The sequence below is a fragment of the Corylus avellana genome, chromosome 2 (assembly GCF_965113065.1).
Source record: "Corylus avellana chromosome 2, dhCorAvel1.hap1.2, whole genome shotgun sequence".
In the NCBI taxonomy this organism is placed as follows: domain Eukaryota; kingdom Viridiplantae; phylum Streptophyta; class Magnoliopsida; order Fagales; family Betulaceae; genus Corylus; species Corylus avellana.
In genome coordinates this window covers 22,427,683-22,445,794 of record NC_142491.1, presented here as the reverse complement: position 1 = coordinate 22,445,794, position 18,112 = coordinate 22,427,683, and the positions used below count along the sequence as shown (strand labels likewise).

At 36.9% G+C, this 18,112-nt stretch overlaps 1 protein-coding gene and 1 pseudogene across 1 annotated transcript; both read right to left on the bottom strand.

The window, feature by feature from the left end:
• Positions 1–993: 993 nt before the first annotated feature.
• Positions 994–3,492, bottom strand: LOC148587501 (myrcene synthase, chloroplastic-like; annotated as a pseudogene).
• Positions 3,493–16,340: 12,848 nt separating this feature from the next.
• LOC132165109 (2-hydroxyisoflavanone dehydratase-like) lies at positions 16,341–17,455 on the bottom strand. Its single transcript, XM_059575613.2, has one exon. The coding sequence runs from the start codon at positions 17,329–17,331 to the stop codon at positions 16,414–16,416; it is 918 nt and encodes a 305-aa protein (XP_059431596.2). The 5' UTR covers positions 17,332–17,455; the 3' UTR covers positions 16,341–16,413.
• Between the last annotated feature and the right edge of the window lie 657 nt (positions 17,456–18,112).

Below are 18,112 nucleotides of genomic sequence, written 5' to 3'. Positions count from 1 at the left end.
TTGCCTAAAGCCTGAGCTTATGTGATACGTTTTGCCTATACTTTATCTTTGTGCACATTTAAGCTTAAATTGAGGTTTTGCTTAACTTTATTTGTGAGGTCTATTAGGTAACCATATGAGGGTTTTTTTTTACTAGTCATATTTTTTTTCAAATTGACCATATGCTAGTTGAACCTAGGACTTAAAAACATTCATGCTTTCTCTTTTGTGATAAGCACCAAAAGTTTAAGGACACTTTCTCAAAGAGAAAAAGAAACAAAATAGTGAAAAAAAAAATAAAATCAAAAGATCATATTCCAAAAGGAATTAATTTCATTGTGTCAAACTTGTGCAAAATGTTTTACAAAGAGAAATGTATAGGATGAGAGTTGCTAGGCCCTAATATGGTAAGGTTTGCCTTTTGATTTGATAGACTTGTCAAAACCTCATGGTGGTGAAACTTTATCCTCATTTTGTAAGTTGAAATTTTTTCTCTTTGGATGGCTTACAAACATACACGACACTAGCATGGGTTGAATGTAACATTTTTCTTTGTTTGGGTTAAGCAATATGAGTTTCTTGTCATTTCTAGTCTCATGTATATTTTGCATATTTGGAGCATGTTTGGCATATTCATTGTGCAATACATGAGTCATTGATGTGTATATCATGTGTGTTCATTTGACTTTTGAGAGTGAGAAACATGTTTTGCTTTTCCAGTTTCTTGTTGATAATTGAGTCGTACATTGAGGGGAAGTTTTGTTGATGTTTCTTTATGATCTTGCATTAATGCATTCTACGTCATTTTTTTTATCATGAGTTTTATTTATGAATTCTTGTTCCACATATGCCTTGATGTATTTTGTGAAGTGTTTCAAGAAACATGAAGACCTTTTGTCATTCTGTGACAAAAAGGGGGAGTAATTATGGGCAGATGATGGGATTGGCTAGGCATTTTGGTTTTGTCACCGAATTGCCAAATGAGGAGTTTGTTAGTTCTTGTGTTAACTTAATTCAGTGACAAAATGCATAACTCAACTTTTCGCCAAGGTCAGTGCTCCTCCACCACCTTCATGTGAAACAATTTAAAAGGTGATGTTCCAAAACAATTTAAACAAAAAACAAAAAAAAAACACTAAAAACAAAAGAGAATGCTGATTGATGAATGTTTAAAGAATACTTAGCAGCATTTCTTTATTTACAATTATGAAGATTAAAAATTTGCTTAAAATAGTATTCCAACAAAGAGTTTAAAATCGAGAAGTGTCGTACCTAAAAGAAAAAAGAGTACAACCAAAAAAAAATAATAATAAAAAATAAAAAAATAAAAAAACCCACATTGTCAAACAAAATGTCTTGACAAATATATATATATATATATATATATATCTCGAAAAAGGCTCAAACATATTCGTGCCATATAAAGGATTATGTCTTTGTTGCACTTCCAATTGCTATGGTGCTAAAGTTTTAAATTTTTGCAATGTCGCACCTTCATTAGGAATTTTCGTTAAATATTATCAAAATACCACTATTTTTTTAAAATATATATATAAATTGCAAAGATTCAAGCGTAGGTATTTTTGCAAATTTCGTTAAATCCTGACCAACGTCCTAAATCTTTGCAATTTTTTATTTTATTTTTTAATTTTGTAATAAAAAATATGGTTATTTTGAAAATTTTGATAAGATTTAACAAAAAAGTAATGGAGGGGGACAATACAATAGTGCCAAAACGCATGAAAGTTTAAAGGGATTTTGTGAAGTTTCTCATTACCTTTTTTGAACTAACATCTTCAAACTTTAAAAAGTGACATCAAAGCCTCTTATACTACCATTGCATGTCAAATTAACCACTTTTACATTTTTCTCCCCAAAATACCTTGAAGTTATTCAAAAAGAACCATTTGACAAAAATTAAAATTATTAAAAAAAAAAAACTAAAAACAAAAAAAAAATGCCATTTCCATGTTAGCCCCTTAATTATTATTATTATTATTCAAATGGTTGTTTTTATATATTTTTAATTTTATTTTTGTTGATAAAATCAAGGGTATTTTGCAAAGAAAAATACAAAAGTGTCTAATTTGACACCCAATGATAGTTTAGAGGGCTAAGTTATATTTTTTCCTTTTGTTAAGATTTTTTTTTTTTTTTTGTATGCGGATATGAGATGAAAGAATTGGAGTGTTCAAATCAACTCATAAAGGTAGGAACATATTTTCTTTGGTTTAAATTTAATTTAATTTTTATAATATGAAAGTATAATTGTTTTTTCCCATTTATAATATGTTTTAAGATGTAATTCTGTGCGCAATGTATTTGATTTCGCGGCTTTGGCAACTTAAGATTTCTTATGAAGAATTTAAGATAAAAACTCACCCATATATAGTGCAAGCTATAGCTAGGCTAGTTAAGAATAAGAATAAACATGCATTCTACCTTGACACTTCTTTTAGATCTTCTTGGTGGGCTGCTTGGACAATGTTGAAATCCAATTCTGCGAGATCAAGCAAGATAGGGTTCATGTCTTGTCTCCTTCTGTATGCATCAATGAACCACAACGCTTCCAACCTTAACATCCTCCAATGAAGAGGAAGCTCCAGGGCATGGTTCACTACAGCAGTAAGATTTTGATCTTTGCTTTTTTTGATGTACTCTGAGAGTTGCTTGGTAGAAAAATCTCTTGCTTCCTCTAATATACTTTCGCCTTCTACCGAATGGAATGAGGCTTCATACAAGCATAGCATTCCCTTGATATCATCACTTAGGCATGCCTTGAAGCTCCCCATTTCATTCTTGAAACTATTAAAAATCTCTGCAATCAACAAAGCCCACCAGTCAATAACTAAAAGTAATATATGGGTTAAATATTAAGCCTCCTCAGAAATAGATTACTATAATTAAGTTGTTTACCTTGAGGCACACTATATCCATGTTGTCTTAGCAATCTAAATTCAAGAGATGTGGCGTATATATTCTCCTTGTTGCACATTTTGCCACCATGGCCGGTTAGCATTGTATGGGTAAAGATAAACAGCACGCGGCGTGCGTGGCACGCCCGTGCTGTTTATCTTAAAAAAAAAAATAAATAAATAAATTTTTTGCACGGGCGTGCCACGCACGCCGCATGCTGTGAATCAGTTCTCGCATTGTATATACCTTCCAAGGTCCTCCGTATTTCATTATCAAAGTGGTAAGATATTCCAAGTCTTTACAATATATCAATCCGCTCAAAGTCTTTCTAAAGGATCCACGACTTTATGAAACATCATCCTCACTTCTCCCTTCAGCTTATCAACTTGTCTGGTGAATGACTCCCCTTACCAATTCAATTTTCTCATCAGCTGGGAACTACTAATTAAGACTAAAAAAAAAAAAATTATATATATATATTCCACGTACATAAACACTTGTGAGTGACTGGATGTAATCATAGTGCCAAATGGGAGGTTGGTAATTTGCTGATCGCCGAACAATATTGGAAGGAGTTGAGATTTGGGTGGTGGCCATGCATACGAAAGTGGGAGGAACACTTGTGGATTTCACGAATTATGCGATGGGCCTTTTAGATGGGAGCAGTAGTGGAGTGAAGTTGCCATTGTCGATCGAGTGAAGCAAGACGGTAAAGATCCATTGATGGAAGCTAGGCTTTCAGTGATGAAGCTCGCTGTGGTTTTTGGATTGAGTGGATGGATACTAGGGAAAAATATGCTTCCATTGAATACCTTTATACAGAGATGGAGGGAGGAGGGGACCCGCTAGGGCCATGGTCCCCCCACTTCCTCAAAAATGTTATTACTGATTATTCAAATTGCTATAGCTAGCTTCCAAAAAGTCTTTATAATTAATACACGTTTGCAATGACATTGCTTATACACAAAGACGGAGGGAGGGGGGACTGGTTGGGGCCATGGTCCCCCCCCCCCCCCCCCCCCCCCCACTTCCTCAGAAAAGATATTTTAAGGAGTAAAAAAAAAAAAAAAAAAAAAAAAAAATTATACTGGTCCCCCAAAATAAATTGATAGGTCCCGGTCCCCCCAACTCTCCTCCACTGGTTGATCCTGGGGTTTTCTTCTTACTTCTTAGGTTAATCCTGGGGTTTTCTTTTGGTTAATTTTTCGATTGTTTGGCTTAAAAATTTGGTTAAGAATCTGAAAAGTTGAATTTTTTTTTTTTTTTTTTTCTTCATAGATTGGCTGTCGGCTTGGAAACTTGGAAATTCATGTTGCTACTTGGAAATTTTTGTGTTTTTTGTTGTTGTTATTTTCTTTATGTATGTATGTAAATCTTGGATCTTCTCCATGCAAAAGGAAATAAGCCCAACAAGAATTAAACGATAACCAAAGCTTATACCAAGATTAAGGACAACAACGTAACTAGAAGCTACAAACTACCAACTAAGCTAACTATGGAAAAGCACTTAAACAACATAACAACTATGTAACAAGCTAAGCTTAAAAGGTTATCTCCTTGAAGCCAAAAACCTCCAAGAATCACTCCTCCTTCTCTAAGAACTCACAAAATCCTCACAAAACACTCACAGAGGGGTATCAGAGAGCCTAAGGGCGAGAATGAGTGTGAGAAACGTTGAGGGTACGGGGGGTATGTATAACGGAGGGCACTACCAACTTCTCTAAAAAGTAGCGGATGTCCGATACTATAGGGGCGTACATTCGATACTATTTACCCAGCCGTCCAAAAGCTATAGCGTACGTCCAGGTATTATCCTGAGATTAACCCAAAAGTAGCGTACTATTTGCAGAGTGCGGCATACTATTGTTAGCATACGTTTGCACTCAAAATAGAAGCGTACGTACGGTGGTCCCCCCACGTACGTCCTTTACTAACGACAAGAGCGTACGTCCGGTGCTGATGGGCGTACGTCTAGTGAGAAAGTCCAAAATTTCCAAAATGCCCTTCTAACTAGGGCTGTAAATAAGCCGACACACTCGACAGCTCGGTCGCTACCCGCTCGGCTAAGCTCGACTCAAACTCGAGCTCGACACTGTACAAGCCCGCTCGTTACTGTTAAAATTCACTCGATTAGCTAATGACATATACCCGACTCGCTCGATTAAGCTCGACGGGGGCTCGTGAGTTCGACTCGTTTCACTCGAGCTCGTTCAGCTTTCCCGGCTCAGTAGCTCGACTCGTTTGCTCGTTAATAGATCTTTTATATATATATTACAAAAACATAGTTATATAAATGTAAATACATATAATAGTAATTAAGTAATTTATGTTATATATGATCCAATTACAATTCAAATACTTAATCATATTATTTATATACAAATGACAATGTAATTCATATAATATGAAATTAAGTAATTGGCATTGGATTCAACAATGTGTTGACCACAATTGAAGTATTAATGTATTGTCGTTAATCATTATAATTTATATGATTATATCACATGATCAAATATCAATTGATCATTAAATCATATGATTATCTAATAACAAATTATACATATATAATATGACATAAGTATGCAAATTGATACTAATACAATAATTAAGTACCTAAAAACTTCGTTCCAACTTCCAATGTATGTTATAAGTTTATATACGTTATAAATTATAATTATACATATATATTGAATATTACAAATGTATAATATCAATACTTAATCATATGATTCAATGACAATTCAAATACTTAATCATAGTATTTGTGTATAATGAAAATGTCATTCGTATAATATCAAATTAAGTAATTGGCATTGGATTCCAGAATGTGATGTTTATAACCACAATTAAAGTATTCATGTATTGTCATTATAATTTACATGATTATATCGCATGATCAATTGATCATTAAATCATATGAGTATCTAATAACAAGTTATACATATATAATATGACATAAGTATACAAATTGGTAATTATGGGCCGCTTCCCACTTAGTATTTGGAAGCATTCTCATAGGATCATCTAGGGCGGTTAAGTGAGCGAAGCGTCTCGCGAGCAAGCTCGGGCTCGGCTCGTGCTCAACTCGAATATTAAATGAAACGCTTCATGAACACAAATCATGGCTCGAATATTAAACGAAGCAAGTTCGGCTCGACTCGGCTAAGCTCGTGTGTATATATATATATATATAAACTAACTAAGTAATACATAATTAATTATAAATCTCATAATTATTAAAACCTTAAAATTGCATTTATATTTAAGCGTTAGAGAATGAAAAATTATAGACCCTTCGTGATCAAAGAGAGAGAAAGCAATCATTAAAAAGACCTCGATTCAATTAGAACAGACCCAAATGAAAGGAAGAAGAATCAAGTATAAACTATTGAGGGAGATTGCGAAAGGCATAAACTATTGAAGAATCAAACAGACCCAAACACTATCACTACCTATCTGGTGAGCGAGAGTGAGAGAGTGGGAAATGAGAGTTCAGGTGGAAGATCTGTTGTGACTGGTGAGGGGGATTGAGAGAGAGACGTTAAAAAAATATTTTTTTGTAGGGGGCGTTGTCACAATGCAGTTTGAATGCAACCTGTTAACTTGTCCCACATTGTTAAGAAAACATCAATCTCCAAGTTTGCTTATCTATAAAAGGATGCATATCCTCTCTCTTTGATACCAAATGTCTTGCTGTATTGACTCAGGTTCCATACTCAACTAGCCAAGCTAAGCAAATACTCATATGCAAACTAACTTCTTAAGCCGTTTAAGAGTACTTGAAGTTAAAAAAAAATTTAAAAACCAAAACATTAAATATAAGAGCCAGCTCGCGAGCTAGCTCGGCTTGACTTATTATTAGCTCGAGCTCGATTTTTTTGGCTCGCCCTTAAGCTCGACTCGAGCTCGAGCTCGAGTAAAATTTAAATGAGCCAAGCCTGAACAAGGGAAGCTCGCTCAAGCTCGGCTCGTTTACACCCCTAGGATCATCCATTCTCTTGTCCATTCGGATCAAGAGTGGAAAAAATCCCCCTTATAACCTTTTCCCCCTTTCAATAATAATTAAAAAAAAGTATACAAATTGATACTAATACAAATTAAGTATTTAGAAACTTCGTTCCAACTTCCAATGTATGTTATAAGTCTACATATGTTATAAGTTATAATTATACATATATATTAAATAATACAAATGTATAAGATCAATACTTAATCATATGATTTAATGACAATTCAAATACTTAATCATAGTATTCATGTACAATGATAATGTCATTCGTATAATATCAAATTAAGTAATTAACATTGGATTCAACAATGTGTTACTTATAACCACAATTGAAGTATTAATGTATTGTCATTGGAATTTATATGGTTATATCACATGATCTATTGATCATTAAATCATATGATTATTTAATAACAAATTATATAATGGAAATTGTAATTTAAGCCAACCAAATTGACCAATTTTACATTTATCCCTAAATTATAATTATACATATATAATAACAACTTTTTTTAATTCCATTTTGTAACCATTTTTTAAACCATTTCTTAGTCAAAATTATGTCGTTTTGGGCTTATATTTAATTGATTATTTTTGTCATAGGTGGTCAGCCATTGTTGCTCGCTTGCCTGGAAGGACAGACAACGAAATCAAAAACTCCTCTTACACCAACTTTCCACTTTCCCCCACCTTCCCCCATGCCACTCGCTCTTTCTTCTATTTTATTTTCTTCTTTTTCATTCCTCGTCTCCCACTTCCAGCACACTTCATCTTTTTCTTTTCTTCTTCTTTTATTCCTTCTTCAACCTTATCTGCCGACAGCTAAATCTGGCTTTCCTCTTTTCTTCCCATATCTGCAGAACATAGACCAAAGCATAAAAAATGCTTGCCTTTTCTCAATCATGGAGGAGGGCAAGATTTGTAAGCTGATCTTCGTCCCAACACCATTAAAAAACTCTAAACGTTGTAGTGGCAGTTGGGACCAAGAGAGCATTTGTGGTGGTTGATGGTTACTTGCTCTTTTTTCTCACTCATAGCACAATTGTTGAGGGAAAAAAGAGAAGTGAAGTTGAGCGAGAGCAAGATTGTGAAATTACAGAAGAGAGAGAGTTGGGCTGAGAAGTGAAGTTGCACGAGAGGAAGAGAAGTGAGAATCAGAGTTGAGAGAGAAAAGAACGAGACAGAGGGATAGAGTTTGGGCGTGTTATACTTGTGAAGCTTTTCCTTGTCCCACATCGAAAAAAGAAGCAAACACTATTCATCTCACTTCTATAAATTGAATGGCCCAACGTTTTCCTAGCCAATCATCCAAGTCTTTACCACCTAGTGGGTTGTGAGTAAATAACTAAAATGCCCCAGGTGCTCAACCATTTGAATTTTAAATGGTGAAAAGAAATCAATTTTTTAAGTAAAGTTGATTTATTAAAAATAAAATTTTCAAGCCAGCTTATTAGCTAAGCTTGAGCTTGCATGACGTTCTTACCTAACGAGAACGAGGTGCGAGCCGAGTCGAGCTATTCAAGCGCTTGGCTCGCTCGAAATCAAATTTTTATCGATCCTGAGCACTAGATTTTTCCAATGAGCCGGTCTTGAGCCAAGGGTTCTCAGCTCAGCTCAAACTCGAGATCGGCTTGATTAAATATTTTCTTAAATGAGCCAAGCCGAGTTTGCTAATACCCGGCTCGGCTCGGCTCGGCTCATTTACAGGCCTACTTCCAACTGACACTAGTGACCCAAAGTCCAAATTAACCCTCTAACTAAGCTACCTAAGCTTAGTTAATTATTTGGGTCACTACATTCTCTCCTCCTTATAAAAATTTTGTTGCCCCAAAACACAAGAAAAAACGGAAACATCACCTCAACGTCCGTAGTCTCAAAAGGATCGTGCTTAGTCCATCCTTGGGAAAATCTTATCTTATCCATTCTTCTGGCACTGAGCTCCTTCGTCCAAAATAAAGTGATCCCCGTCGGTATCCACAAAAGTTGTTGCATATCCACTTTCAAATCACCAAGGGTGTCGAAGTTAATGTTACCCACACTATATCAACCATCGTCAAACTTAAGGACTAAAACGAGTAGCTTCACATGGAGTTGAGCTAGTGGGTATCCTAGACATGATGCTATACTTCCTAGCTGGAAGGAAACTTATGTTAATCGACTATTCTTAGACAATCCAAATGTAACGGATAGGCATATAGTCCAAAAGAAATTAACCATACGAATAAAATCCTTGAACCTCAATGTAAAGACATCGTACTCAGTGTTTCCTACACTGTACCAGTCCTTGTCAATCTCAACACCCAAGTCTGGTTGTTTATTAATTTCAGGTGTCGTTTTTGCTTGGAATCGTACCGATAATTGCAGGTTGGATCTATTCTGAGTTCGGTCAGCAGGGGAGATAAGGGAGAAGAAGAAAATCAGGAAAAGCCGAAAAGGAACTAATAAACCTGCATTGATTACAGGGTGATTAACTGATTATTAAACAATTAAAAGAGATAAATGATGGTAAAAAATGTTTTTTAGGGCATTTTAAAAAATTGAATTTTTATTTTTAAGGCCCATATAGGCATAAACATCGATATCACAACAAAGCCTAGTTAATTTGGACAAAAGGGCTAATAGATTTTTTTTAAAAAAAATGAGACAACTGTGTAAAAAAAAAACAATTTTCTTAAAAAACCGGTTACCGGACTAGGTACAAACCGGAATCGGCTGGTAATCGGGACCCCGTTCCTGGTTCCGGTTGCCCAAAAGAAAAAACCGGGTACCCCGGTTCCGATCCCCAGTTTTGGCCAAAAACTAGAAAACCGGACCGGGTTAACACCCCTACCTATATACTAAGCCTATGGCCATTATCCCGCACGTACCGGTGTACCATATCATACGATGCAATTAATCTTATCAGTATTTTGCATACATAGTTTTACAAGCCTCATTGTTATCTTGTTAATCAACACACGTTTTCGCAAAATAGAGTTCACAGTAGTTCTAAAATGTATTTTATGAGAGTTGCAAAATATGCATGTTTGATATATATAAAATAGATGTGCAATGCGGGAAAAGTAACAACAAGCATCCATGTGAGTTTGTACCCACCTAGGTCGTAAGGTTCCTCCGTAAAATTTCCTTGAGTCTCCATAACCTTGAATACTTAGAAAATACCTATCATTAGTTCTAAATCCAACTAAAACAATCTTAGAACATGAAAACATAGGCAATCAGACGACTGGCCAAACTGGCATTCCCTGGAACACTTTTGACCATACGTCCGGGTCTGTGGCCATACGTTCGCCCAGAAGGCTCGTATGTCCGATCTCGTGGCGGTACGTCCGCTCAGAGAGTTTTAAGGTAGAACCTCATTTGGTTCAACCGTCCTCCTATCCTCCCAAACTGGTTCTAAAGCTACCAAAAGGGTTCCTAGGACTTCCTATCGCAAAACAAGGTCTCCATGCAAAAGGAAATAAATCCAACAAGAATTAAATGCTAACCAAAGTTTATACCAAGAATAAGGGCAACAAAGTAACTAGAAGCTACAAACTACCAACTAAACTAACTATGGAAAAGCAATTAAACAACATAACAACTATGTAACAAGCTAGGCTTAGAAGGTTACCTCTTTGTAGCCAAAAATCTCCGTGAACTCACAAAATTCTCACAAAACACTCACACAGAGGTATCAGAGAGGCTGGGGGTGACAATGGGTGTGAGAAACGTTGAAGGTAGGGGGTATTTATAGTAGAAGGCACTACCAACTTTTCTGAAAAGTAGCGGACGTCCGGTACTATTTACCCAGCAGTCCAAAGGCTGTAACGTACGTTCAGGTATTATCCCGAGATTAACCCAAAAGTAGTGTGCATCCAATAATATTGGAGCGTACATTCGTGTACTATTTGCATAATACGACATACTGTTGTCTGCGTACCTCCTGTGGTCCCCCAGCGTATGTCCGAACTAAAAACATATGCGTACATACGATAGTCCCCCCGTGTACGTCCTCTACTAACGACAAGAGTGTACATTTGGTCAGAAAGTCTAAAATTCTCAAAATGCCCTTCTAGTTGACCCTAGTGACCCAAAGTCCAAATTAACCCACTGTGACTGGAGTTTCCAACCCAGTGGAAGTCATCTATTAAGCGCTGAGAGTTGGGATATCCAACGATATCAGTTTGCAATGATAAGTGATCCCTGGGAAAAGAGGGATTTGATACTCCCGGGAAGTTTGTTTTCGGGGGTTAGTCTTTGGTCGACCGGGCTTCTGTAGTCTTTACCATTGATTCTTCTGGGCTGAATATCTACTAATTATGTAGCCCACTAATTGAGACTTGGATTATGGCCTCATTGATGGGTTGTGGACCTTCGGGCTACCAGGCCCTAATAGGATACATTTATTCCTAACACTTTGTATGTGAATCAACTTTGGAGATATGCTTATCCAAGTTGTATTCACGATAATGTACTGGATGAGAAACAACCTATTTGATTATTGTTATGTTTGGATTTAAAAAAAAAAAAAAAAAAAAAAAAAAAAAAAAAAAGGAAGAAGCTGAAAAGAGAGATCAATTATTAGATTTGTGGACCTCACACAAATTCAATGGTAAATTCATTTATTCACTATGAAGATGGTTAGAAAATGAATGAATTATATCATTTCTCAAACTAATAACATTATCGTAATGGTCTTGAATGACCTATTACTCATAAATAATTATGTTAGACAATATTTGATATCTATTAAATTAAATTGGTTCATAGTACATACTTTATAATCCTACTTTAAAAAGCAAAGCAATTTATAAAGCATAGACTAAAACATGTTAATCAAAGAGCATTACTTGAATGCTACTATATGGCATAGAGTACATGCTAGATAAACATGTCATTTGAAATCAAATATAAGAGGAAAAATAAACATGACAAACTAAAAAGAAAAATTTAGCCGGCGAATTTCTCTTATCACTAGGATAATTAAGGTCATAATTATTCTCATGATAGAGATTGTAACATCCCCAGCCCGTTAGGGTTAGGTTTGTTAATCCTTTATTTTCTTACTCGCAAAGATCTATAAGGTTTGTCAATTATAAAAGACTAGTATAAAATGAATGCATGAAACTCTAGAATATCACGTCCTTAAACATAAACTGAAATATTCCTGCTTAATAAAAATATGTCTTACAAACGATAATAACGTTCCTTATTAAAATAAATTCATCAATCTTTGAAAGAAAACTGTGCCAACGCACTTATTAACTTGACTAATATGAAATCACATGAAATTCCTAGATACGCCCGCCCCCATTCCGGCCTCCTAATGCAACCTGATCATCACCTGAAACAAGAAATAAAACTGATGAACCCAAAGGGGGCCTAAGAAGTGAAATCCACAACCATACGCAGTTTTACTCCCTGTCCCATTTTGAAAATTCGAACTCATAACTACATATGTTCCCAGTATATTTTTTTTAAGAAAAACATAAAGTACATAAAATATATTATCATCAATAAAATGTTGTTAGTCTTTATCTCATACTAGGGCCCATGTATACTGTTACCCCTATATACTAGGATTGCGCGGCCCTTGCAACTTGGGATGAGATACTGTGGCCACAGCCCGTCTCCTAGCCAGCCGATTAACTCTAGGTCCACTTAGCATGGCAAATAAATGATGGAACCACCTTCTAGCAGAGCCTCCTTAATGCAACCTGATCATCACTTGAAACAAGAAATAAAACTGATGAACCCAAAGGGGGCCCAGTAAGTGAAATCCACAACCATACACAATTTTACTCCTTGTCCCATTTTGAAAATTGGAACTCATAACTACATATGTTACCAGTATATTTTTTAAAAGAAAAATAGAAAGTACATAAAATATATTATCATCAATAAAATGTTGTTAGTCTTTATCTCATACTAGGGCTCATGTATACTGTTACCCATGTATACTAGGGTAGCGCGGCCCTTGCGACTTGGGATGAGATACTGTGGCCACAGCCCGTCCCCTAGCCAGCCGATTAACTCTAGGTGCACTCAGCATGGCAAATAAATGATGGATCCACCTTCTAACAGAGCCTCCTTCAGCGATTGCACCTCCATCCTTAGCATCGGTACCCAGCTCCTTTCTTGTTTCTCTTGGGGCCAAAAATACTCTCCTCCATACATGTGCCCTCATTTTTATAATTTTTTTCTCATTTCTTGTACTTCTCTTGATACATAGTAGGGCATCATGTTGTAGGGTTTATTATCATTTTCTCAAAATTCTCTTTATCAACGTCACTATTTTCAAAATGTTTTTTTTTTTTTCAAACTTGTCATGCATGCAACATAATTCCATAATATAAACAAAATAATCATTTGCAGTTTGAAACAAAATTTCATAAATAGCATGACATGATAATTTTTTTGGAATGGATAGTAAATTCACTTACCTCTTGACTGCATCTAAGAATTTCCTCTGACTACTAACTAATCTCTTGAAGGAAATATAGACACATTACTACCCTCATACATGTCATAGTAATGCATTCTATTACTACTATGAGTTGGCTTGCTAATCAATTGAGAATGAACTTACTTAGGTATTTAGGTATGCTTCCCAATAAATTCCAGAACTTATCTTATTTCGTAGAACTCATATATATATATATATATATATATATATATATATATATATATATATATATATATATCTTAATGTACTTTAAATTATTCTTTTTATATATTTACTCTCAACTATTCTATATTTATCTATATATATAAATAAGTACACTTTAAAATATAGGTATACCGAATTTAATGACTCTAGTACAAAAACTAGTAATTGTAAAAAATTTCGAATAGTGCAGAAAAAAGAAAAAAAGCTGTGTTCTCTCTCCTTGAACGAAAAAACCAGTTTCCGGTGCTAGACCTCCTCCTCCTCTTTTCCTTTTTTTCAATTTTACGCTTTTCTTTTTGCTGGGTTTCTCTCTTCAAGAGAGAACTCTTATCTCTTTAGAGCCTGCTCTAGATCTATCCCGACCCTCACTAAACAACAGCTGCATCTTCCACCCCTTTCCGGCCGCTTCTCCCTCGCCGTGGATCGTCTCCTTCAACGTTTCGCCTGCCAGATCTATGGAGTCTTGAAGATCGACCTTTTCAAAGCCGGATCTCCTCCTCCCCATCAGCCCTTGGCAAAAACGCGCTCCTCCACCAGCATCCCCGGCGCTCCAGCTGGCTGGCGCTACATTCTATACCCCATTCCGACATCGAGGCGCCAGCGAGTTGACCACACACTCCTACGTGTGGATTTTACTTTCCAGCGCGTGGATCCCACGCACTATGCAGTTCACCACCGACGACCTCCTCCAGAGCAGCCACTGTTTTTTGAGTTTATGCTGTTATTTTATGTAACTTTATGTTATTGTGTGACTTATTGGTTAACCCGAACCGGATGGGACTCTTTGGAGTTGATCTTTTTTTCTTTTCTTTTTGGTTTCTTTTTTGAAACCTTTTTTCTACAGTTACTTTTCATCTAAATCTCCATGACTTTTTAGGAAGCTTGTTTAGATGTTTGATAGGGAAATTCATACTTCCGATGGTAATTTCCATCACCAGTATGCGCCGCGGCAAGAGTTTTCTCGGACTATATACGAATCTTTTTTTTTTCCCTTTATGATCTCATTCCTGTTTTTTGAGATCTGTCCGGTTGGGGAGTTTTAGTAAGCTTGCCTTTCTTTCTTTTCAGTCCTCTGTATCCTCTTTGTTTGATTGAATGTTGGTTATATATATATATATAGGTATACCGCCAACTGTCCTACATTCATCTATATATATAAATAAGTACACTTTAACCCTACCCTGCATATATATATATATACCTCCGTCAAAATGCTATATATATATATATATATATATATGAACAACCTAAATCTATATATGTGTTGATATATTTTAAATTACCCCCATATGTATCTGTTTATCAATACCTCAAATTAATATATATATATATATATATATATATATATATATATATATATATATACATGTGACGGTAATTATTGGTAGGTCTCTAACTTGAGCATCAAAGGAAAAAAAATGTATCGGGAAATGGGTTTTTAACGTTTATGGCTGCAGGGTGACGCGAAGAGTTGTTGATGCAGTGAACTCGACCGAGCCAGATTGGAACAGAAACGAACACTCAATGAATGATATTCTGATGGAAATTCAAACTTTCACTAGCTGGAAAGTGGCTTAAGTTAGATGGGAGGCCAACCATGTAGCGCATATGTTGGCAAGGATGGCCACCACACAGATTAGCTATGTTTGGGGAGAGTGTGGCCCGGCACTGTAGCTGGAACGGCACTGTTCCAGCTACAGTGCCAACTGACACGTGGCGCTAAAAATTAATTTTTTATCTTAATTTTTTAAAAAAAAAAAATCAAAATCAAAATATTAAAAAAAAAAAAAAAAAAAAAAAAAAAAAAAGAGGGTGGAGAACGCTGGGGTGGTTCCAGCCACCCCTTGGCCAAAATGGGGTGGCCGGACCACCCCATTTTTGGCCAAGGGGTGGCTGGAGCCACCCCCTGGCCGATCTGGGGGTGGTCGAAACACCCCCGTGGCCGAACCACCCCCAAAGGCACCGGTTCCCTTTTTTTTTTTTTTTTTTTTGGGCCAAGGGTTGGTCGAACCACCCCCTTGGCCACGGGGGTGGTTCGACCACCCCCAGATCGGCCAGGGGGTGGCCACCCCCAGCCCCTTGGGGGTGGTCCGGCCACCCCCAAAGGCACCGGTTCCCTTTTTTTTTTTTTTTTTTTTTGGGCCAAGCGGTGGCCGGACCACCCCCTTGGCCACGGGGGTGGTTCGACCACCCCCAGATCGGCCAGGGGGTGGCTCCAGCCACCCCCTTGGCCAAAAATGGGGTGGTCCGGCCACCCCATTTTGGCCAAGGGGTGGCTGGAACCACCCCAGCGTTTCCCACCCCTTTTTTTTTTTTGAATATTTTGATTTTAAAAAAAAAAAAAAAAATTAAGATAAAAATTCAATTTCTGGCGCTACGTGTCAGTTGGCACTGTAGCTGGAACAGTGCCGAGCCTGGCTATCCCCAAACATAGCTATTGTGAATAGGCTGTGGACTTTTGTACCACCTGATTGTAATGCTGACACCATTGTTTCAGAGCAAACTCCTCTGTCCAATTGATGAGCATAAATGAAAGCATTATTTTTTTATGAAAAAAAAAAAAAAAAAAAAAAAAAGAGGAGGAAAGAAAGAATGAATGGATTTTTAGTCAATTTAGTCAAAGGTTATATTTAATATCCTTTAATTGAGTATAAGTTGGACCCAACTCGTTATTCGATAGCTAGCTCGTACGTATATATTATATAAGCAATAATAGTAATATCCTATATAAATATAATATTGTAATATAAGTAGTAATATATAAACTCGGCATACTGGTATAACAATTTATTAAATAGCTTCTCCTTCTTATATATTATAGTTAAATTACTACAACATCGACAACCAAAATAAGTCGTCAGTCCTGATTTATAAAATCAGCCATGACTTTAGTCAGGGGCTTGATCTTTTCACTACCAGGATTCAACACAAAAAAGGCATGCTCCTCCCCTTCCGAATCATAAAACGACACCGCCCCACCCCACCCACTCTTACCCAATGTTTCAGAATACGCCACCCCTCTATCTCGCAACCAATCTTTCTCTGCCACACAAACAAGCGCCTTCACACCAGCCATACGCGACAAATTCGGATCCAATTCCGGGTAGAGTATCGGGTCACTGAACCCGGTACTCGTTGGACACATATAACTGTAGATTTTATCTAGCTCTTTACCACCGAAAAATGGATGCACTATGAGTAACCCAACAATCTTTGGGCCAACCAATTCAGTGGCACCAGCTTGAACTGCCACGTAGTGGGCTATGTTGGCCCCGGCGCTCTCCCCCGCCAAGAAAACCCGCCCGAAATCCGCATACTCGTTCAGCCACGGGTCGTGTCCTTGGCCGTTAGAGTGGGTAGCGATCCACTGCAGCGCGGCCCACGAGTCCTGATGCGCGGTTGGTAGAGGGTGCTCCGGGGCAAGCCTATAGTCAACGGAGAGTACAATGGCGTTGGCCTCTGCGGCGAGGAGTAGAAGAAAATTATGGAAGGCCCTGTCGAAAGGCGATCCCTTGCAGAAGGCTCCACCGTGGTAGTGAACGACGAGTGGCAACTTGTGATCTGGGTGGCTGTTTTTTGGGAGGAAGAGGCGGGCCGATACGCCGGATTCCGATGAGACGACAACGTCTTTGGTTTGGACGTGGGTTTTGGGGTCTAGGCCAGTGGGAGCAGGGTCAGGGACGGCGACCCTCCCCAATCTCTCCACGCGGCCATCTTTGTATACTCTGAAGTGGGATGGGAATTCGTGGGTTATTTCATTGGTGCTTGAATCCATCGCCAAATGAGAGAGAGAGAGAGAGAGAATGGTGGGGGTGGTTGTAGTGAAGAAATGATCAAAGAAAATGAATCAAATAAATTATAGGAAAGGAAAAGAAAATTCAGTACAGTAAAAAGCATCCGACGCCAGACGGTCGTTGCACGTCTCAAAAGTCCCAACAAAACGGCCGTATATGCCCTTGAACAATGGGTCTAGTGGGGTTCATAATTCTGACGCAGTTACGTAGGTCACGACTCACACTATTCAATTATCAAGGATAAAGATAAATATCTCTTACAATTTAAAATATATTAATTTCTAAATTCTAAATTTCATTCCCTTCTTTGTCTGAAATAATTGTAAATTGTCACTCAATTAAAAACTGACATCTTATCTATTACAATCGACAATTGTGAATATTTTTATCAGCTTATTTTGTTAGGTAGAAAATGTTTGAGTATAAAATTGTCTATTGATTTTTTTAAAGAATAAGAATAAACTTTTTGAGATCTTACTTGGGGTGAAGCAAAAGAGCATGCGGCGTGCTCGGCACGTCAGTGCAATTTTTTTTAAAAAAAAAAAATATTAAAAAAAAGATTTCCTTCACGGTGTGCTTTCTGAATCATGACTCACTTACTTTATGAGATATCACATTTTTATAGACAGTATTTTTTTAAGTCATTTGAAGCAAGAAACAATCGGAATTTCATAATTTTAAAATCTACAATTTTTAAATTGCAGGGGAGTCCTTATCCAATTCTGATATAAATATAATTTTTTTAAAACCAGTTTGAATGAA